Source organism: Dipodomys spectabilis, unplaced genomic scaffold, assembly GCF_019054845.1.
Source record: "Dipodomys spectabilis isolate Male_0828 unplaced genomic scaffold, ASM1905484v1 ptg000725l, whole genome shotgun sequence".
NCBI lineage: Eukaryota > Metazoa > Chordata > Mammalia > Rodentia > Heteromyidae > Dipodomys > Dipodomys spectabilis.
Window position 1 is genome coordinate 49926 of NW_024871402.1, and position 22666 is coordinate 72591.

Sequence of the window (22666 nt, forward strand, 5' to 3'; positions counted from 1 at the left end):
CAATCGATAGCCACCCAGGCCTAGAATAGCACCAGCGCTGTATGCGTATTGGGCTCTGTCCTGTCACTCAAGGCTGTCCTTGAACACGTGGAAAACGACGAGCAATCCAGAATTCTATCAACAGAACAATACATTTCAAGTAGCATCCTGCAAAAGAAATTTATGAAAACCAGATTGGTGTCCACCAACTCCTTGTGCTGTGAGACTCTCTGGGCTCTGTCTCGGGTCACAGCATTTCTCCAGCAAACTGTGCTGAGCACCAGCTCAGTCCCAGTGGCTGGGTCCTTCCTGGCTGTGTCCTCTGCATTTCTTAAGACAATGTCCTGAGAAAGAAAAGAAAGGTTCCTCCAGGAAAGGACAAATGGGCCTTTCAGTGACTGTTAATCCGCCAAGAGGCAGAAAGTCTCCAGACTGGATAAGCTAGTGTGCCCTTGTTGGGAAGTATGTATGAAGAGAGCACTGGACTGGCAGCCAAGACAATGCAAGTCCCTACATCTGACACACACACACACACACATACATACACACACGTAGTTAACACTCATGCCCTAGACCTACAGCCAGAACCCCACCAAGTCCCTACATCTGACACACACACACACACACACACGTAGTTAACACTCATGCCCTAGACCTACAGCCAGAACCCCACCAAGTCCCTACATCTGACACACACACACACACACACACGTAGTTAATACTCATGCCCTAGACCTACAGCCAGGACCCCGCCAAGTCCCTATATCTGACACACACACACACACACACACACACACACACGTAGTTAACACTCATGCCCTAGACCTACAGCCAGGACCCCGCCAAGTCCCTACATCTGACACACACACACACACACACACGTAGTTAACACTCATGCCCTAGACCTACAGCCAGGACCCCGCCAAGTCCCTATATCTGACACACACACACACACACACCCTAGGCCTCCAGCCAGGATACCACCAAGTCCCTACATACACATGCAGTGAGCATCCATACACAGATACATATGCATGTCCTGATGAAAAGACACAAATAGACACACGGACACACACAGGGAAATACACAAACAAGAACAAAGATACATGAACGGGCATGAACATCCATAAATACAGGTAAACAGACACACCACATACACAACGCTCGTACACACAAACAGACTCATGCACGTTCGTGTACAGCCACACGCTTGCACGCCTGCCTGCCCACACACCTCTGCACACAGCACACACACAGCGACACAAGCATAATCTCAGACACACACACACATGAACAGAGGCCACACACAGACATAAGCATGAACACGTTCGTGTGCAGAGACACGCGCGGCCGAGTGGCGCTCCGGGCCTCCAGGTTTGCGCGGGTCACCGCTAGGTCCAGGCCCGGCTTGCGTGAGCGCTGACCCCGTCCTCCAGGTTTGCGCGGGTCACCGCTAGGTCCAGGCCCGGCTTGCGTGAGCGCTGACCCCGTCCTTGCTCACTCGGTGGCAGAGCCCGGCGCCGCGCATTCATGGGGACCAGGCCGGGCGCGGTGTGACCCCCGCCTGGCGCGGGTTCGGCTCCGCTGGGCCGGGCGGCTGGTCCTCGTCCGCGCGGGGTCCCGGCTCTGACCCTGAGCGGCCTCCCCGACGCCCGCGTGCCCGGGCTCCCGGGTGGGGTCGGCCTCGGGGGCGCGGGGCGCGGGGCATCAGGACCTTCGGGTGTGTGGGCACGGGGCGCGGTGGGTGCGCGGTGGGGGTGCGGGCGGGGCGGGGCGCGGGCGGGGCGGGGCGGGGCGCGGTGGGGGCGCGGGCGGGGCGGGGCGCGGGCGGGGCGGGGTGCGGTGGGGGCGCGGGCGGGGCGGGGCGCGGTGGGGGCGCGGTGGGGGCGCGGGCGGGGCGCGGTGGGGGCGCGGTGGGGGCGCGGGCGGGGCGGGGCGCGGTGGGGGCGCGGTGGGGGCGCGGGCGGGGCGCGGTGGGGGCGCGGTGGGGGCGCGGGCGGGGCGCGGTGGGGGCGCGGGCGGGGCGGGGCGGGGCGCGGTGGGGGCGCGGGCGGGGCGGGGCGCGGGCGGGGCGGGGGTGCGGTGGGGGCGCGGGCGGGGCGGGGCGCGGTGGGGGCGCGGGCGGGGCGCGGTGGGGGCGCGGGCGGGGCGCGGTGGGGGGCGCGGTGGGGGCGCGGGCGGGGCGCGGTGGGGGCGCGGTGGGGGCGCGGGCGGGGCGTGGTGGGGGCGCGGTGGGGGCGCGGTGGGGGCGCGGGCGGGGCGGGGCGCGGTGGGGGCGCGGTGGGGGCGCGGGCGGGGCGCGGTGGGGGCGCGGGCGGGGCGCGGTGGGGGCGCGGTGGGGGCGCGGGCGGGGCGCGGTGGGGGCGCGGGCGGGGCGGGGCGGGGCGCAGTGGGGGCGCGGGCGGGGCGGGGCGCGGGCGGGGCGGGGTGCGGTGGGGGCGCGGGCGGGGCGGGGCGCGGTGGGGGCGCGGTGGGGGCGCGGTGGGGGCGCGGTGGGGGCGCGGTGGGGGCGCGGGCGGGGCGCGGTGGGGGCGCGGTGGGGGCGCGGGCGGGGCGCGGTGGGGGCGCGGTGGGGGCGCGGGCGGGGCGCGGTGGGGGCGCGGTGGGGGCGCGGGCGGGGCGTGGTGGGGGCGCGGGCGGGGCGTGGTGGGGGCGCGGGCGGGCCCGGGCGGGGCGCGGTGGGTGGGCGGGGCGCGGTGGGGGCGCGGTGGGTGGGCGGGGCGCGGTGGGGGCGCGGACGGGGCGCGGGCGGGGCGCGGTGGGGGCGCGGTGGGGGCGCGGGCGGGGCGGGGCGCGGGCGGGGCGCGGTGGGGGCGCGGTGGGGGCGCGGGCGGGGCGCGGTGGGGGCGCGGTGGGGGCGCGGGCGGGCGCGGGCGGGGCGCGGTGGGTGGGCGGGGCGCGGTGGGGGGCGCGGTGGGGGCGCGGGCGGGCGCGGGCGGGGCGCGGTGGGGGCGCGGTGGGGGCGCGGGCGGGGCGCGGTGGGGGCGCGGGCGGGCGCGGGCGGGGCGCGGGCGGGGCGCGGTGGGGGCGCGGGCGGGCGCGGGCGGGGCGCGGGCGGGGCTCGGGCGGGGCGCGGTGGGTGGGCGGGGCGCGGGCATGGCGCGGGCGGCGCGGTGGGTGCCTGGGCATGGCGCGGGCGGGGCGCGGGCGGGGCGCGGGCGGGGCGCGGGCGGGGCGCGGGCGGGGCGCGGGCGGGGCGCGGTGGGGGTGCGGGCCGGCGCCGTGTGCATGCAGATGAGCGGGTCCGCGTCACCGCGCACCGGCGCCGTGGCCGCGGGGCGGGCGGGGCGGGCGCGCAGGAGCCGGGCCCCCGCGCCGCCTCCCGGCCCAGGCGGCTCCCGCGCCGGGCGGACCCCAGGACCATGCCCGCGGCGCCCCGGGCCCGCAGCCCCCGGCGGGCCGCGCGCGGAGAGCGGGCGGCGGCGGCGGCCGTGCGCGCCCGGTGCTGAAGGGACAGCGCCCCGCACGCGCCCCGCCCCGTCCGCCGCGCCCCGCCCGCGCCGCCGCCGCCGGCCCATGCTCCCCGCAGCCGCCCGCGCGCGCAGGCTCCCGCGGCCCGGCCCCGGGCATGCCCCGAGGGTGAGCCGCGCCCATGGCGCTGGCCCGGAGGGTCCGGACGCTGCTGACGGTGAACGTCCTGGTGTTCGTGGGCATCGTCCTCTTCTCCGCGTACTGCCGCCTGCAGGACCGCGCCGAGGCGCTGGCGCCGGGCGTGCGCGGCGGGCCGGGCCGGGCGGGCGCGCGCGCCGACCGCGAGGCCATCCTGCAGCGCCTGGACCAGCTGGAGGAGGTGGTGTACGGCCGGCTCAACGGTGAGCGCGCGGGCCGGGAGGGGCCGGGAGGGGGTGGGGAGGGGGTGGGGAGGGGGTGAGCGCGCGGGCCGGGGAGGGGCCGGGAGGGGCCGGGAGGGGCCGGGAGGGGCCGGGAGGGGGTGAGCGCGCGGGCCGGGGAGGGGCCGGGGAGGGGCCGGGAGGGGGTGGGGAGGGGGTGGGGAGGGAGTGGGGAGGGGGTGAGCGCGCGGGCCGGGAGGGGCCGGGAGGGGGTGGGGAGGGGGTGGGGAGGGGATCGGGAGGGGGCCGGGAGGGGGGGCCGGGAGAGGGTGGGGAGGGGATCGGGAGGGGGCGGGGAGGGGGTGGGGAGGGGATCGGGAGGGGGCGGGGAGGGGGGTGGGGAGGGGATCGGGAGGGGGCGGGGAGGGGGCCGGGGAGTGGGTGGGGAGGGGGCGGGGAGGGGGCGGGGAGTTGGCCGCTCGGGACCAGCTGGAGGAGGTGGTGTACGGCCTGCTCAAAGGCGCGGGAGGGGGAGGGGGCTGCCCCAGGCCACCCGGAGGAGGTGGTCTACAACCAGCTCAACGGTGAGGAAGGCGGATGCAGTGTCTGCCACCCCCAACCCAAGCCCCTTACCGGGGAAGCGGACAGACAGAGGGACGGGCTGCAAGGCCTCCCCTGGCCCAGGGCTTGACCTGGATGACCATCCATCCATCCATGCGGCACTTGGGAATGCCTCCTCCCGGCGACCATTCCAAACTCACTTCCCAGAGAACTTGGGGGAACTTCCGGAGGGGTCCTGTGTGAGGGGTCCTCCGGGCCCCCTTGCCCTCCCCGCCCCCCCAGTGCCCTCCACCCCCCGCAGGGCACTCGGGGTCTCCAGAGCCAGTCACTGGGGATGCACAGGGCTTGCACACAAGTTCCTTGAGGGAGAAGCAGAGGCCCTGGGCGGCTGTGTGACCAGCCCAGGGTCCAGTTGTGTGACCAGCCTAGGGTCCGGTGGGGCTGGCAAGACCCCGCTGCCCACATGACCTGAGGCTTGGAGTTGGCCCCTGTGGACTGTGCTTGGTGGAGTGCCAGGGCAGGGGACAGTGTCTGTGGTGGCAGGTCACGGCAGGTCGCGGCAGCTGGGAGCCAGCGCTCTTCAGAGGACGTGTGTGTGAGAGGCAGAGGCTGGGGCTCCAGGGCCGGCCCTGTGTGGGGAGCCCGGAAGGGGAAGGTGGGCACATGCCTCCATCCCCGGTGGTTTTCCCGTGGGGCTTGGTGGCCCTAGCAACCCCTTCCTGGAGTGCCAGGCACAGCTTTGGAGAACGTGGCTCTAGATCCGCACACCACGGCCTGGGAGGGGGGAAGGGGGGTGAACTCAGCCTGGGGAGCCCTGGTATCATGTGCGGGTACTGCCCACTCTGCAGTGTGCTTGCCCTTGGAGAGCAGGGCCCCCCGGACTTCCCGATACCCCAAGGGGCTCCGGACAAGCCCCGTGGCGGCTCTGGTCTTTGCTCTGGTTGAGGCCAGGAGAGGAGAGAAGTTTATCTCCAGCAGCTGCTTGGCACTCGGCAGTGTGACTCACCTCCTGGGCGGCGCGTGGCCCGGTGGTAGCACACGGCGTTACTGAAGTGGTTTGCCAGGGTGTCATGGTCTGTTTTATGGGGAGGACCAGAGGATTATATAAAAACATTGGCAGCACACAGGGGTTGTGCAACATCAAGTCGGCGAGCAGCCCTGAGCCCCCCAAGGGTGGAGCAGCCGATTTCTGGTGTGGGAAAAGCTGTTTCTGGATCAATGTCTGTCCGAGGACGCTGGCCGGGAGAGGACCGCGCTGGGAGTCGGCGAGCTGCCCTGGCCCTTCTGTCTCCCTGGTCCCCTTTGTCCTCTCTTGGCTTTTCCTCCCATCCTCCCTCTCTTCTCCTCTTCCTGTCTTTCCTTTTGAGTGTTCGCCCTCCCAACCACACCCCTTCCTCCCCCTGCATCCCCCTTCCTTCTCCCTGCCCCTTCCTGTTTCCCTCTTTCTCCGTTCTCAGTGCTCAGTGACCCATGTCCCTCACACAGTACTGGAGCCCAGTTGACGTCCAGTCTTTGTCTCAGAAAATAACAAGGGAAACCTGGCGTTCGCCCTGACCCCAGGCAGGCCTCGCAAGAGGGCAGTGCAGTGGAGGGCGGCCCCCACCCCAGTCTGAGGCAGGGTGTCTCTGGCAAGGGCATTGGAGGAAGCTGGGGAAACTTCCGGGAGGAGGCAGCCTTCTCTTCCTCACAGCGTGTCCTAGTTTAGATCCTAGAGGTGTGGCATCGCCTCTGGGAGGTTCCTCCGGATACCAACCCGACTGACTGAGTTTAGAAACAAGAGGAAGAAATCTGAACCAAAATTGATTTATTGCTTCCATTTTCTTGGCTTTGATGGCTCTACCGGAATTCTCTTCTGGCTGAAGGAGTTAGGTGACAAGGAAGTGTGGGGTGAGGAGCCAGGCTCCTTGGTATTGGAGGGGGCCGGCACCCTCCCCACTTCCTCCCACAGCTGCCCAGTGATCCTGCCAACCTGCCCTCCCCACGGGGGTGGGGGGGTGTAGCTTCAAACCCACAGGCTCCGGGGGGAAACGTGCGGTGAGGAAGCCCAGCCCCGCTCACGTCCATGTGTGCGTGAGAGAGTGCTTCTAACATCAGTGCTCAAGCAGAGGAAAATGTCTATGGACAAGGACGGTCTCTGAGCACCTTAACTTGCACGCATAATGCAGCTCCCACAGCTCTGTGTGTGCAAGTCTACGAGCAGCGAGTCTGAGAGCTCCCAGGCTTGATGAGGGAGGGAAGCCAATGCTCCATAGGGTGTTTGGCTACTCACGTCCGCTGCTTTCCGGGTTCACACCTCGGCCTCCACACAGGCATCTGCAGAGTGACAGAACTGCTCTGCTGTGGGAGGTGTTGTGCACGCCTCACCCCGAGTTCAGAGGGGGCCAGAGATGGCCAAAGCTCTGGGTGGTCTCCTGGTTTGGAGCGAGCTGGGAGTTGAGGATGAAGGATGACCTGCCCAGAGTTATCTGGAGAGGTGGTACTGGCAGGTGCCAAAAGTGGTTCTTGTTTCGGAAGCGCCTACGTCACCGTTAGTGAGAGAGCAGAGTCACTGGAGGCCAAGCACAGACGCCGCCCAGAGCGGGCGAGCGAGGCTGGCTGCACTGCATCTGCGCCCTCTGCAGATGCCAAAACCACCGCCCACCTGCCCTCTACCATGTTCCCTCCACTGCCCCAGCCTCCAGGAACTTGTCCGCACTCTAGCTGTCCACCACCCCAAACAGATCCACCCGACAGACCCCTCTGAGGTGAGGCTTCTGTCTCTTCTTCATGGGTCTTGGGCCCAAAGCCCAGGGCATGTAGCATGCAGGAGACTATCCCAAGTGACTGTATTCATTGTATTTTATTAGCTTATATTAGTTACATGGGGGAGAGTTTATTGTTACAGCTCCACACGTGTTTGTGTTCTATTCCAATTAACCTCACCCCCTCTATCACACTCCCTGCCAACAGATTTGGATTTTAAGCGGCAGCTTATGCTGTCACCATACCCATGAATAGCAGGTGCCTACACAGTCAACGCAAGCCAGGCACCACACAGTGGCTCACACTTGTAATCCCAGCTATCAGGAGCGGAGATCTGAAAATTGTGATTCAAAGCCCGCTCTGGCAGGAAAATCTTTTTCTCTAATTAACCACCAAAAAGCCAGGAGTGAAACTGTAGCTCAAGTGGTAGAATGCTAGCCTTGAGCAAAAGAGCTCGAGGAGAGAGCCCAGGTCCCGAGTTCAAGCTCTGGGACTGGTGCACACATACATGCACAGACGTGAGGGTGCATCTCCTGCAGGACATGCAGCTAGGAGAGGTCTGCTCTGTGTGTGTGGGAAGGAAGAGGAAGAGGGACCCAGGGACACAGAGCACGAGACCCAGGCCCCGCCGTGCCATGCGCTCGCACGATAACCCCGTCACTTAACTCTGTGCAGGTTTCCTTTGAAGACGTGTGCTTGGCAATCAGGTCTCCAGATGTCTGGGGAGCGGTGCGCTGTGCTGTGCGGTCGTGGGGCCTGTGGGAGCGTGGGTCCTCACTGGGGCTGGCATCCGGTGTTCAGGCAACACAGCAAGCCCCTGGCTGCACGAGTCCTGCCCGCTGCCCACTGCGAAGGCTGAGCCTTTGCAAGCCTGCCCAGGGTCCTCCCAAGGCCAGCTGTGAGTGCCAGGTGGGGCCGGGCAGATGCTGGCAGGTCAGCAGGTCACGGCGTGAGGCCCAGGTGGCCGGTGAGAGGCAGCAAGTCAGCCGGCTGCTGCGCAGTTTCTTGTGAACTCGTCCACGCTGCCCACCTGAGCGTCCATGTTGAAAAACACGGACTCATGTAGCTCTTCTACACACTCTGTGCTCCCCACACTCCACCTCAAGAAAGGCACACAGAGCCCCGGCTTCTGTCCTGGCTTTCCAGAGAAGGGCCGCAGGGCTGCCAGGGAAGATCATCTTTGTCCGGGGCCACAGGAGCAGAGGACCCCAGCATGGGGACCTCCAGCAGCACACGTCTGTTCTCTTGCTGTTTGGATTCAGAAGTCTGGCCTGGTCTCTGCCGTCCGGAGCAGGTGTGGGCAGGGCTGGTTCCCTGAAGCAGGGGTCCTGTCCCGAGAAGGCCCTTCCCAAGACGGGTGAGGAGGAGGCGGAGTGTGGTGAGCGCGCTGGGGCGGCCGGGGCTGGGAGTTGGAAGGCAGAGCAGAGGGCTCCCTCCTGCCAGGGTGAGAAGCCAGGTCCTCAGGGACAGCAGTGGTCAGCACCACGGACAGCTCCGTGGCTAGAGGGCCACGCCTTGGGGCTGTGTGAGCAGGAAGCCTTTCGGGATTTTCCATTTTCCTAGGCAACCAAGAAACAAGGTCAGGGGCTGAGATTGGGGATTGCAACGTGTGAGTGTGTGAGTGTGAGTGTGTGTGTGTGTGTGTGATTCCATACGTCCTTATTTCAGAAAACGGTATCGTGCGACGTGCTTCATCGCGTCTGACTGGCTGCCTCACTCTGTTACTCAGGGTGGGAAGCCACTGTTCTGGGGCTGTGATACCCTGCGTGGACAGAGTCCTGGGCTGTGTGGCGGCCCTCAGGGTGAGGCTTGGCCAGGCCTTTCGGGGGGGAGGAGAGGCGGGGACCCCAGGGAGGGCAGCTGCCTGGCCTGTTCTCGGACACAGCTGTTCCCCTCTCTCATCAGAGCTCCCTACGCGCTCTGGATGAGCCGGTGGGGACTGCTTACACAGCCTGGGAGGCATTCCCAGGCCGTTGATTCCGTGCGTGCCCTTGACGCTCATGGAGAGGCCTGGCTTGGCTTCCGAAAGCCAGGGGAGAACCACGGCAGCGCTGGTCAGGGTTGGGCAAGGAAGGACTGGCTTTATTTTCAACACAGCTGCCTATCAGATGGGCTCTGTGTACAGCCTCTGTCTGGAACTCAGCAAGCTCAGATTTCATTTCCAAGTAAGGAAATTGCAGGTGATATCTGAGTTAGGCAAGGGACGGTTTTCACACTATTTTGAGAAAACTGGAAATGTCTTCTAATATTCTTCTGCACCCTTGGCAGCTCATGGAGCCACACGCACAAGACTATCTCAGCCAGGAGGAGCAGAATGCTGGGGTTCTGGCAGGGCTGCCTCGTACCCCCGCCCCACAGCCGGCATCGTGCATGCACAGCCTCCGTCCGGTGCTTACGCTGCTGCTGCTGCGTGGTGCCTTCTGGGCAAAGCGGCAGCAGTGGTAAAGCCGTGAGGGAGCCGGCACGGCACTGGGAGCCATGCCTGTCACACACTCAGGCTTCGCAAGGGAGGGGCTGCGGGCTGTTTGCCGATGGCAGCGATGATTATTTCCTTAACCGTTCTTGTTTCTGTTTCCGCTGTCCACATACCCTTCCTATGCACCCCTCCAGGGCCAGCCCTGACAGCTTCTTGTTCTTTGCTTTTTATAGCTTTGGGCTCAGGGCCTCAAGCCTGCTAGGCAGGTGCCTGAGCCATATTTCCAACTCTTTTTTGCTCAGGTTGTTTTTGAGGCAGGGTCTTGCTTTTTTGGGTGGCCTGGACTCTGGTTCTCTTCCACCCACAGTTAGGAGGACAAGTCCATACCATCACACTCGGCTGTTTCTGTTGAGATGGGGCCTCACATTTATCTTTGCCTGACCTGGCCTGGTAGCTGGAATGACGGGTGTGTGCCACCATTCGGAGTGGGTCTGCCTGAGGCTCGGAGCATGCTGTCCCCAGAGAGTCTGGGGTCAGGTGCGAAGGAGGCAGCCGCTGATCGGTCTGTTCTGGGGGTGGCATGCTAGCAGGGACTCAGAAGTTCACAGGTGCTTTGGGGGAGCTGCCCTGACCACAAGTCAGATGGCCTCATAAAGGGGGTGTTTGCGCTGCACATCTGATATCAAATCCCAGCTGAGTGATACTGGGGAGGTCACTAGTGCTTTCTGAGCTGTGCTGCCACAGTTGAAAACGGTAAAAAGCTGTACCTCCGTGACAGGATTATTGAGGAAATGAGCATGGGGCAGCGTTTGTGGTAAGGTGCTTCACACATGGTCGGCCCTCAGAAACAGCTAGAATAAGGTAAGATCTGGGTGGATTGCGTGAGGGCCTCGATAAATCTGTATTGTTTGGTAGGTGAGTGGGTGGCTGGGTGGAAGATGTCACATGATACGAACTGTGCACTGCATCTGGCATGGCCAGGGCAGCTAGAGGCAGGTTGGGCCCTGTACACCCCACGGAGCTGACCCCCAAACCTCCACAGTGCAGGGCTCCAGGAAGTCCTCGCTGCCCCTGATATCGGGGAGTGGGTCACCTCTCCCTGTCAGGCTGCCGAAGCCATGCCGACTTCTTCCCTGGTTGCTCTGAGGTCTGATTCAGACCACACCCCTTCGCCACCCCCAGATCCTGCCAGGAGAGGTGGTCTCCACGATCTGGAGCCTGCACACACCCTGTTGGCCTAGTGCATGCGGCGGCCCTGGCTCTGCCTCTGCCCACCCTGGTCTCCGCCTTCTGCTCTAGGTCCTCACACTGAGGCATTTGGTGTGGGGCCACGCGCTCCTCTCTGTGGGCTGACTGGAGCGGGGGAGGCTGGCCAGGCAACGTGGACGGCTCTGTGGCCTCTTGTGCCACAGGAGGCACGGAACGCTCTGCCCCACAGTATGAGGCAGACTCCATCACCATCGGTGACAGCAGCCGGGAAGCGGAGGCACACGGGTTGGGAGATCGCCTCAAGCTGAGACGGGTGGAAGTGGGGCTTGAGTCTGGGCAGCCTGGCTCCAGCGTGGGGCGGGGCTGGCAGACTTAGACTCTTGGCGCCTGTATTTGGGGGAGGGAGAGGGCTGGTGCGGGGGCAGGAGGGAGAAAGAAGAGACCTGACACTGTCTTCTTTTCCGGCCTCAGTGGGAGACCCTGCCACACCGGAGGCCTGCCTCCCCCTCTCCCGGGGACAGAGCAAAAGCAGGGACCATGGGCAGAGGCTCTGGACAGCAGCCTGCTCTGCTCTGCTGCTGTCTGCTTCCACGGGAGCCCTGTGTATTCATTTGCTCATCCACCCATTTATCCATCGCTGTCCATCTATCATCCATCCATCTCTCTTCCTGTCTATGGTACACCCATCCGTCTACAGGACTGTCTGCGTAGCTAGGCAGCCCTCCCTGCGGTCGGAGGCCGCGGCAGGCGGAGGGGCGGCTTCCCAGCCAGCAGACGCGGGGCAGCCTCATCCTGTCTCAAAGTGTGGGTTGCAGGCCCCTCCTTGTGTGACCTCAGTGGCTGTGTGGTCTTGGGAGAGTGTCCAGCAGACAGCTGGCGAGCAGCCCCGGCGTGGGCTTGATACCACGGCAGCGGGTGGGGCAGTCCTCACTATTTCAACTGTCCCCTCCACGTGGCGTCCTTGTCCCCAGTGGCTCTGGCCACTGTACCAACGGGGCCATGGGCTGTCAGGCCCGTGTTTCAGGGAGGAGCCCGGAAGTCCTGTGTACCAGGCACGCCACTCACTTACCAACCCCTGGCTTTGGCCCCATAAATATTCCTTTCAGTTGAAGACAGTACTACATCTCAAGAGTTATCAAACCCGGTGCTGGTCTCGGGGAGGAGCTATTTTACAGATACTTCTATGTCCTGCAGAATATTCATGATCTCAGAGTTCCAGAAGGACTGCCAGTCTTTCCACTATTGACCATATGTCATTAGTTTGGGACCCCAGGGAGCCTTAAAAGACCTACTGAAAATAGAGAGAGAGATGGAATTGAAGCTGGGATAGGGAGAGGAGTTATCTACGGGGTGGCCGGGGCTCTCGTTTTTATCTCTATTTTGTGGTCATCAAAATGAATAGCCAGGCACATGAAGCCAGTCTGCGGTTTTATGGGAGGAGGGAGGAGCTGGGGGCTGGCGGGATGTTCGTTTGCCCCTTGTCTCCGAACCTCTCCCTTCACCCCACGTTGTGTGACGCGGGCAGCCAAGGGCAGAGGCCCTGGCTGGTAACGGTTGTCATTTCCCCTGTGAGAATGGCAGACTCCTGCTCGCGGGGCACGAGGTAGACACTGGGCTGCGGTACCTTGTGTATCCAAGGGCAGAGCAAGGACTGTGGTCGCAAGTCGCCTCTGCTCTGAAGCTGCCTTTGTTGCTCCCCTTGGTTCTCAGCGCTGTCTGCGTGTGTGTCTTGTGCTGGCGGCGAGCTGGCCGGGAGCCCTCGGGGCGGGCACATCGTGGGCCGGGGCAGAGCCCTTCCTCTGGAGATGACTGTCCATGTCTCTGGGCTCCTGGAGTCTGGTCCTACAGCCCTCAACCGAGTTCAAGACTCGGGGATCACCCGGCCAAAGCTGTGTCCACATGTGCTCACGTGTGTCTGGAGGTGCAGTTTCCAGTATTCAGAACGCCCCTTGGGGAGCAGGGAACTGGTATCCTCTCTCCAGAGTTCCCTTCGCTTCTGGCCTCTGTCAGATTGCCATTGCTTTTTAGAAGTAGCCGTGGTGGCGGCCTGCCCTGCCGCTAAGGGGCCCTCAACGTGGGGTTCTTCCTCGGGGTTCCCAGCAAGTGCGGGTCCTCAGGCAGGGTGCCAGGAAAGGCTGCAGTGCGGCTGGATGGACACATTACCCAAGGGCAGCCACACCGGGGGCTGGACGGTCACCCCCCACCGTGGGGACAGCGGTCACCCCCACCATGGGGGCAGCGGTCACCCCCCACCGTGGGGGCAGCGTCCCCCCTCTCAGAGGCGCCTCCCCTGGGCCTACGCCGCCGGATTACCCGGGACGGCAGCCTCCGCGTTCGGGCTGCTGCCTCCCGCAGAACATCGGCGTGTGTTGCTGTGACAGATGGAAGTCAGTGACTCAGAGACAAGCGGGGAGCTTGAGAGCCACGCTTCCTTCAAAGCTGGAAATCACAGCCGCCCACGGGCGCAGGCACGCTGTGTGGAGGCGGTGGGCCGCCGGGTGGTGTGCGTCTCCTGTGCGGGAGTTGGGAGGTCTTGGCATGGAGCCAGCCAGGCCTTTCCGGATGGGGCTGTTGGCTGGCAGAGGCAGCCTGGCTTTCCCCTCCAGCATGCAAACCCACATGTGCAGGAATCAGAACCTGATGCCTTTGGGATCCATTGCTCAGCCTGCAACCCCTCTGGACACGTGCTTGTTAACGTCTTCCAAATGTGAGTTTGAGGCTATTTAGAGATAAACATCTCCACCCTGAGCCGGGCGCTGGTGGCTCTCGCCTATAATCCTAGCTACTCAGGAGGTTGAGATCTGAGGATTGCGGTTCCAGTCTGGACAGGAAGGTCCGTGAGACCTGTTTTGTATTGTAAAGGTGCTGTGCAGAGGAGTTGCAGTTACATGAGTTAGGAAATGAGTATGTTTCTTGTCGAGCATTGTTACCCCCTCCTTTATTTTCCTCCTACTATCCCTGCCCTCTCCCACCTCCCCCACTCCTCCCCACCCTTGTAAGACACGTATTGCTAATTAACCACCAGAAAACTGGAAGTGGCGCTGTGGCTCAAGTAGTAGAGCACTTGCCTTGAGCTGAAGAGCTGAGGGATAGCGCCCAGGCCCAGAGTTCAAGTCCCATGACTGACAAAAAACCAACCAACCAAAAAACAAAACAAAACACCCAGTCTATATTGTCTTCCCTTGAAATCTTAGAAGACTTTGGCCCTGACTCGTAGGTGGTAATGGACAGTTTGATCTCCACAGCCGTGGGTATCTGTTAGCCCATTCCCCACTACCCCATATTGCCACCAGCACCACGCAGAAGGGCACATTCCTTCAGGAACTTCGACTGCCATTTCTGGCAGAGCGCAGCAGGAGGAAGTGTGTGGGAAACAGGCAAGTCCTCCTCGGCTCGGAGTCACCCTGGATGGGCAGGCAAGCTGTGCCGGCTCTGAGCATAAACAGGACCTCACCCCAGCCTCCACACCGCCATCCGCCCCAAATCATCTCTTGTAATTAGAAAAGCACTCTCCCGTGGGTCATGGGAATGGAACTTCAAATGATTATTCCATAAAAGTAGAATTACTGCGGCCATTAGCCAGCCTTGAGCATAAGTGAGCCATCGCTTCCAATAACAGCACGGATGTGGACTTCCGGGCAGCCTGTGCTCGGCCGACTTCCACACAGAAGCTGCTCTTGCTCTTAAAAGTCACATCACTGCCTCTGAATCCAAACCTTGTTCAGAGGTTTTGTGGTAGGAGAGAGATGTCAGCTGGTCTTAGGCTCACGCCTGTCATTCTAGCTACTCAGGAGGCTGAGGTCTGAGGATTGTGGTTTGAAGCCAGCCTGGGCAGGAAAGTCAGTGAGACTCATCTCCAATTGGCCACCAAAGCCAGAAATGGAGCTATAGCTCAAGTGGTAGAGCCGCTAGACTTGAGCACAAAAACTCAGAGACAGGAGCTTGGAAGGTGGCTCAGTGGTAGAGCGCTTGCCTTGCATGGGTGAGGCCCTGGGTTCGATTCCTCAGCACCATATAAGCAGAAAAAGCTGGGAGTGGCACTGTGGCTCAAGTGGTAGAGCGCTAGCCTTGAGCTGAAGAGCTGAGGAACAGTGCCCAGGTCGAGTTCAGGCTCAACAAAACAAAACCCAGAGACAGTGCCCAAGCCCCACATTCATGCCCCAGTACCAGCACATGCACGTGTGCATGCACATGCATGTGTGGGCACACACGCACACAGCCTGCCGCTTTAATGCCCGAGTGCTTGGATTTCCCTGTGCCTGGCTCTCCCCTGTGCTCTGCAGTAGACACCACGGTCCTGTCGGCACCGGAGAGGCCTCTCCTGCTGCCCGCTTCCTCGGCGTCCAGAGCCCTTGCCCCGTTTACTGCAGACTCATGGGATGTGGGACCTAACAGATGTTCTCTTTGCCCTGTCGGAGCTCAGACCCTCCCATGGCTCCATTTCCTGCAGGCTCAAAGCTCCCGCTCTGCTTGTCCCCGTGACTCAGTCCTTCCACACGATTCTCTAAGCTCAGGGCATCCTCTGCCTGCCAGACCCTCATCCTGACCATGGTGTGATGCCCGGCGTGGGGAAGCTGCCCACCCCTTGTCCTAGCCAGGCAGCTTCGGCCATGGCCAGGGTGGTCAGTCCTGTTGGAGGACAAGCTCCCGGGTTGACGGGGCCCTCCTGCCTAGACAGCACCTGGCATGTGGAGGTGCCCTGCCTGCTTTTATGGAGGCAAATGAATTAATGGTGCTGCTCAGGGCCAGCTCTTTGTGCTTTCAGCCATTGAAGAGATGAGTACGGGGATCTCCAGAGACATGGCGGGCAGCCCAGAGTGCAGGTGCATGAGCATCACCCATACTCACCGCCATGCAGTCCACACTGGACATTGGAGTTGGTTCCCGTGTGGATGGGACCCCGGGTGACCGCCATGCCTTCAGAGATTCCTACAATAAGCACGTATGACTTTTCCATCGGGGTAAACAGTCTCTCTAATTAAAGAAGTAAAAGCATACCTTGCTGGCAGCAAAATCAAACAAATCCAACCTCCCTGCAAAGGAATTTGACACCAAAATCCATAGAAATACCCGCGCCTTTGACCTGTGGCTCCGTTCCTGAAGTAAACAACCCTTTGTAGTTTATCAAATGATCGATGGACTGGTCAATCTGTAAGCATACAGGAATCACCAAGCAGGTGTTTGCACGTAGATAGATAGAATAGTCAGCAGTGAGTTAAAAGGTAATTATTCAAACCACCCTGAGCCTTGCCTGTAATGACAAGAGTTCTCTGTGGTGGCCAAAAACAAATGCAGGGGCTGGGAAGGTGGCTCAGTGGTAGAGTGCTTGCCTCGCCTGCATGAGGCCCTGGGTTCGATTCCTCAGCACCACATATGCAGAAAAAGCCAGAAGTAGTGCTGTGGCTCAGGCAGTAGAGCACTAGCCTCGAGCTGAAGAGCTGAGGGACAGAGCCCAGGCCCAGAGTTCAGGCCCCACGACCGACCAAAAAAAGAAAAAAAAGCAAATGCAGCTGCGGCACAGCGCGTCATGCCAGCCCAAGTCCCGTCTGCGTCCGCCTCCGTGCCAGCGCCTGACACACTGGGGGAGGGCCGGTCACACCCGCTCCACCCGCCCCCTCTGCTGGCCATCAACGGCCAGGCTCGGACCTTCACGTGGCCTGGGTGGTCTCACACCGCCCTTGTCCCCGTCCTGTAGGATTTCTCCGTACTTGAGCCTTGAAGGCGGGCATGGAAGACTCCTCCTGGAGGCCCACGTTCCATCAAAGTAGCGGCTCCGTGGGACCGATGGAGGTGTCTGGGGACACGGCCCCCAGGAAGCTGTGTGAGCGGGTCGCTCACCATGCCTTTGCCTGTCATGGTGACTCCTGGGTCTCGGAAGCTCTGGGAGATGGCTGTGGCTTGGCCTTGTGCCTCTTCCACTCCGTCGGGCCACACGTGCCCTGCCTGCAAGGGGGTCCTGCGATCTAGGGTGAAGGCAAGTGCTCTGTGGCCACACCATCCACAGAGCCCGCAGAAGAGGGCTGGAGACGTGGGCTCTGTCTCCCAGAATTCCATGGGGCAGATGTTTGAGAGCTGAGCTAAGGGGGGCAAATTTCCGGTTGTTCTCAGGATCCATCCTCTGCGGGAGGGAGGCTCTCAAACCTTCCTGCTAGGAGAAGCATCCGAGGCTGGAAACCAAGCAGCCCCTGCTCACCCCTGGGGGGTCTGGGTACTTTTGGACTTGGTTCTCCCACTGCACAGGATGTCAAGAAAAGCCCCTGTGCTCCTAGGAAGGAGCCCAGGCTGGGTGCCCCGGGCCCTGTGCTAAGTGGGCCATGGTTACCTCCTAATCATCCAATAAGATGGCACACCAGCATCTCCTGCCCCCTGGCAGAGCTGGTCCACACCAGCGCTCTACCACTTGAGCCACAGGGCCACTTCTGGCTTTTTCTGAGTGGTCTATTGGAAATAAGAGTGGTATGGACTTTCCTGCTGGGGTGGCTTTGAGCCACGATCCTCAGATCTCAGCCTCCTGAGTAGCTAGGATTACAGGTTTGAGCCACTGGCACCCAACTCACAGAGACCCCGTTCCAAGCCACGGTCATTGGTTCTGAGAGTTAGGTCCTGATTGTGTTTGGGGATGGGGGTAGAAACCAGCCTTTGCTCTTTCCTGGGTACAACAGAGCTTCCGCTCATCAGAGCTGCTTATCCTGAAGGCTGGGGCAGGACTGACCTGCACTGGGTCCTGCTCCGGGCTGGCAGTGAAGCCAGGGACACAGGTGGGAAGGAAGGAAGAAAGCAGTACAGTCTGGGCCTTCACCATTCAAAGGCCTGGGGATGCTGGCTGGGCGGCCTAGCTCGGTGTGGGTCCCAGCACATCGCGGGGCAGGGGTGGCTCACCGGCGGTCAGCACAGTCAGACGTGGGCTGGAAACCGGCCCCACATCCTCGCCGGCCTCCATTCCTGGTGGGATCAAGCAACTCTGCCTCTTTACAAGGAGTCTCTGTGAAACAGGATAGAAGCCAACGAGGGGTACGGGCAGCGGGGGAAGATGAGAGGCCGGAGCCTGCAGGGAGGTGCGGGCACAGACCTTCCTTACAAGCGAGATCTAATCGTGGGTTTTCAATCTGCAGCGCTGTTACCGCTCTTCCTGGTTCCAGAGAACCATGAGTGGGGAAACCCAGACTGAGGTGGCAGCTCTGCCCTCCGCCCCAGCTCCAGGCTGTTCTCTTCAATCTCCCCAGCCGGTGCACGGTCAGGCCTCATGGGGCCCCCAGGCAGACCTGTGTTCAGGCAAGAATGTGAGCCCTGACCCAAGAGTGGCAGTCGTGAGGCCTCATTCCAACACAGTGACCTCCAAGCAAGTCCCTGGACTGAGCCGGCCTCAGTTGCTCTGCAATGCCAGTTTTCCTTCCCCATGGACGTCCAGAGTCAGGCATTCAGGTGGACTCTAGGGTCAGGCATCCAGGAGGGGCTAGAGATCTAGGATCACAAATTTGGAATTGATGATCTCAGAGCAGCTGTGTGTGGAAGGAGACGTCACCTCCAGGTTCCAAAGGTGGGGTGGAGGGGTGCAGGCCTTGGTGCAGCATGGATGCAGGCCTTGGGGCAGGACAGAGGCATGCAGACCTGGGGCAGGACGGAGGCCTGACAAAGGCACGCAGACCTTCCTCCCTAACATCAGAACTCTGCCACCCCCCCCCCCCCCCTTGGTCTGGTTCAAGGGAGAGAAGATGCTGAGCTGCTGGAATTCTATACCCAGCAAAGTTATCCATCACTTGTGAAAAGCTATTTTCAATGAAAGAAGGGGTGATATTGACCAAGAAGCATTGTACTCATAACTGACTTACAGAATTGTAATCCCTTTGTACCACTACATAAGAAGGAGGAGGAGGAGGAGGAGGTGGTGGAGGAGGAGGAGGAGGAGGAGGAGGAGGAGGAGAAGGAGGAAGAGGAGGAGGAGGAGGAGGAGGAGGAGGAAGAAGAGGAGGAGGAGGAGAAGGAGGAGGAGGAGGAGGAGGAGGAGGAGGAGGAGGAGGAGGAGGAGGAGGAAAAAGAAGGAGCAGCAGCAGCAGCAGCAATTTTCAGACATCTCAGAAAGTTTGCTTTCCACACAGCCCTTTGGTTATGTCTTTGAGACTGTGCTTCAGTTAAGTGAAAAGGAAGCCCCAGACCTGAGAGGAGGGGGTTGGGAAGTGGAGCCGCCCAGCTGAGCATGGGGGTGAGGGGAAATCCAGGGCGGCGACCGGGCACTTTGGTTCAAACAGGGAAGCAGGGCGCCCCTGAGGTGAGTTCTGGGGAGTGGGCCACATTTGCCCTGAGAGCATCGGCTTCCGGCCAGGCAGCCTCGGGGAAGACCGGGATCCAGTGCTCAGGGACTGTGACCTGAACGTGTCGCCTGACCCTCTGTGCTGTAGTTCCTCCCCTGCCTCCACGAAATTCTTCACTCGGTGGCCGACGTTAGCTAGAGATGGACGCACAGGCCAGCCTTGTGGGCCCTCGGGCGGGCTGCACACAGCCACACGTGGCCCGGGCCGACTTGCTTCTCCTTCCGCTGGTTGGTGGTACTGGAGGTTGAATGGGGCCTCTGCTTGCCAGTCCTAGCACCGGGCCATGTTCCCAGCTCTACTTTTACTAGTTTAGTTTTGAAATGGGGTCTCATTTCCCAGGCGTGCCTGAGCCCCAGATCCATCCACCCGAGTCTTTCCCACCGAGGTGGGGTGACAGGTGTGCACTGGGCTTGCTCTGTGGAGATGGCGTTTTTGCCTGGGCTGGCCTGCGACCAGGACCCTCTTGTTCTCGGCTTCCTATGCTGCTGGGATTTGCAGGTCAGGTATGGGCTGCCACCCCGCGGCTGGGCTGTTCTTAGGTCAAGCGTGATGGAAGCCCAGCTGTAGTTACACGGCGAGCTGTGGCTGCCCTGGACAGCGTTGAAGAGCCGCGCCGGGCTGGAACTTCCACCCCTGTGCTGGCCTGGGGGTCCTCGGGACAGGTGCTAAGGCCCACCCTCCCAGAAGTAGAGCCTCCAGCATTCTTCCCAAGTCACCGCGGTAGCCACCAGAATATCTAAAAATAGAGCTGAGAAACATGGGGGAAGGGGAGCAGGGGTAGGGACGTAGGCAGAGGTGGAAGTGGACTGAACTCACTTTTCATGCCAGGAGCCAGGGACCTGTCTGCTTTGAGCAGACGCTGGTCTGCACACTCGTCAGACAAAAGAACACAAAGCAGCAAAACGGCCTTTCTTGGGGGGCGGAGCTGGAGGGGCAGGAGGGGGACAGGCAGAGGCTTTGGTTTCTGGACGGCGTGCATTTTTCAACATGTACCTGCTTTACCTGTTTTACTAGAGAAAAAGCAAGGCCCCAACCCCTGGCTGTGCACACTGGCTGCCGGCTGGTCTTCCAGCAGCCACACATCTTTCATGGCTGGACCCCCCCACACCTTTCTCTCTCTCTAGATGTGAGTGTGGCAGAGATGTTAAAAATAACAAGATTTTACAGACACGTTGCAATATTAAGATAAAAATGAGAATGATTGTGTCATCAGTTTTCAATTTTAAATGTGGAGCTTTCAATCCCACTTGAGTATCCATACTAGGTTTGTGCATTTTGAATGGAATATTCCAGAATCCCCCAGGTGTCCTGGAGGCTGAAGGGCCTGGCTGTGTGTAGTGGAGAAGCTCCCTGGCTGTGCAGAGGCCAGCTACTTCCCGCACGCCTGGGCTGGGACCCCAGCCTGTGAACCCCACCCAGGGCAGGGCAAGGCCCAGCTCACCACCCCACCCAGGGCAGGGCAAGGCCCAGCTCATGACCCCACCCAGGGCAGGGCAAGGCCCAGCTCACCACCCCACCCAGGGCAGGGCAAGGCCCAGCTCATGACCCCACCCAGGGCAGGGCAAGGCCCAGCTCACCAACCCACCCAGGGCAGGGCAAGGCCCAGCTCATGACCCCACCCAGGGCAGGGCCCAAGGCCCAGCTCACGACCCCACCCAGGGCAGGGCAAGGCCCAGCTCATGACCCCCACCCAGGGCAGGGCAAGGCCCAGCTCATGACCCCACCCAGGGCAGGGCAAGGCCCAGCTCATGACCCCACCCAGGGCAGGGCCCAAGGCCCAGCTCACGACCCCACCCAGGGCAGGGCAAGGCCCAGCTCATGACCCCCACCCAGGGCAGGGCAAGGCCCAGCTCATGACCCCCACCCAGGGCAGGGCCCAAGGCCCAGCTCACAACCCCACCCAGGGCAGGGCAAGGCCCAGCTCATGACCCCCACCCAGGGCAGGGCAAGGCCCAGCTCACGACCCCCACCCAGGGCAGAGCAAGGCCCAGCTCACGACCCCACCCAGGGCAGGGCAAGGCCCAGCTCATGACCCCCACACAGGGCAGGGAAAGGCCCAGCTCATGACCCCCACCCAGGGCAGGGCCCAAGGCCCAGCTCACGACCCCACCCAGGGCAGGGCAAGGCCCAGCTCATGACCCCCACCCAGGGCAGAGCAAGGCCCAGCTCATGACCCCCACCCAGGGCAGAGCAAGGCCCAGCTCACGACCCCACCCAGGGCAGGGCAAGGCCCAGCTCATGACCCCCACCCAGGGCAGGGCAAGGCCCAGCTCACGACCCCACCCAGGGCAGGGCAAGGCCCAGCTCACCACCCCCACCCAGGGCAGGGCAAGGCCCAGCTCACGACCCCACCCAGGGCAGGGCAAGGCCCAGCTCACCACCCCCACCCAGGGCAGGGCAAGGCCCAGCTCACGACCCCACCCAGGGCAGGGCAAGGCCCAGCTCACAACCCCACCCAGGGCAGGCAGGGCCCAAGGCCCAGCTCATGACCCCCACCCAGGGCAGGGCCCAAGGCCAAGCTCATGACCCCACCCAGGGCAGGGCAAGGCCTAGCTCATGACCCCACCCAGGGCAGGGCAAGGCCCAGCTCATGACCCCCACCCAGGGCAGGGCCCAAGGCCAAGCTCACGACCCCACCCAGGGCAGGGCAAGGCCAAGCTCACGACCCCACCCAGGGCAGGGCAAGGCCCAGCTCACGACCCCCACCCAGGGCAGGACCCAAGGCCCAGCTCACGACCCCACCCAGGGCAGGGCAAGGCCCAGCTCATGACCCCCACCCAGGGCAGGGCCCAAGGCCCAGCTCAAGACCCCCACCCAGGGCAGGGCAAGGCCCAGCTCATGACCCCCACCCAGGGCAGGGCAAGGCCCAGCTCACCACCCCACCCAGGGCAGGGCCCAAGGCCCAGCTCATGACCCCACCCAGGGCAGGGCAAGGCCCAGCTCACGACCCCCACCCAGGGCAGGGCAAGGCCCAGCTCATGACCCCCACCCAGGGCAGGGCAAGGCCCAGCTCACGACCCCACCCAGGGCAGGGCAAGGCCCAGCTCACGACCCCACCCAGGGCAGGGCAAGGCCCAGCTCACGACCCCACCCAGGGCAGGGCAAGGCCCAGCTCACGACCCCACCCAGGGCAGGGCAAGGCCCAGCTCACGACCCCACCCAGGGCAGGGCAAGGCCCAGCTCATGACCCCACCCAGGGCAGGGCAAGGCCCAGCTCACCAACCCACCCAGGGCAGGGCAAGGCCCAGCTCATGACCCCACCCAGGGCAGGGCAAGGCCCAGCTCATGACCCCGACCCAGGGCAGGGCAAGGCCCAGCTCACGACCCCCACCCAGGGCAGGGCAAGGCCCAGCTCACGACCCCACCCAGGGCAGGGCCAAGGCCAAGCTCATGACCCCCACCCAGGGCAGGGCAAGGCCCAGCTCACGACCCCACCCAGGGCAGGGCAAGGCCCAGCTCACGACCCCACCCAGGGCAGGGCCCAAGGCCCAGCTCATGACCCCCACCCAGGGCAGGGCCCAAGGCCAAGCTCATGACCCCACCCAGGGCAGGGCAAGGCCCAGCTCATGACCCCCACCCAGGGCAGGGCCCAAGGCCAAGCTCACGACCCCACCCAGGGCAGGGCAAGGCCAAGCTCACGACCCCACCCAGGGCAGGGCAAGGCCCAGCTCACGACCCCC

At 62.8% G+C, this 22666-nt stretch overlaps 1 protein-coding gene across 2 annotated transcripts in view; it reads left to right on the forward strand.

Moving 5' to 3' along the window:
- Nucleotides 1–3571: 3571 nt before the first annotated feature.
- The window catches only part of Galnt9 (polypeptide N-acetylgalactosaminyltransferase 9), a 51505-nt gene continuing 32410 nt past the window's right edge, over nucleotides 3572–22666 (forward strand). Inside the window, exon 1 of one of the 2 annotated variants that reach the window (XM_042672557.1) lies at nucleotides 3572–3791. In XM_042672557.1, coding sequence (XP_042528491.1) covers nucleotides 3572–3791 — 220 coding nt within the window. Of the gene's footprint in view, nucleotides 3792–4311; nucleotides 4334–22666 lie in introns of those variants that run through there. The other variant, XM_042672558.1, reaches the window with a different exon arrangement.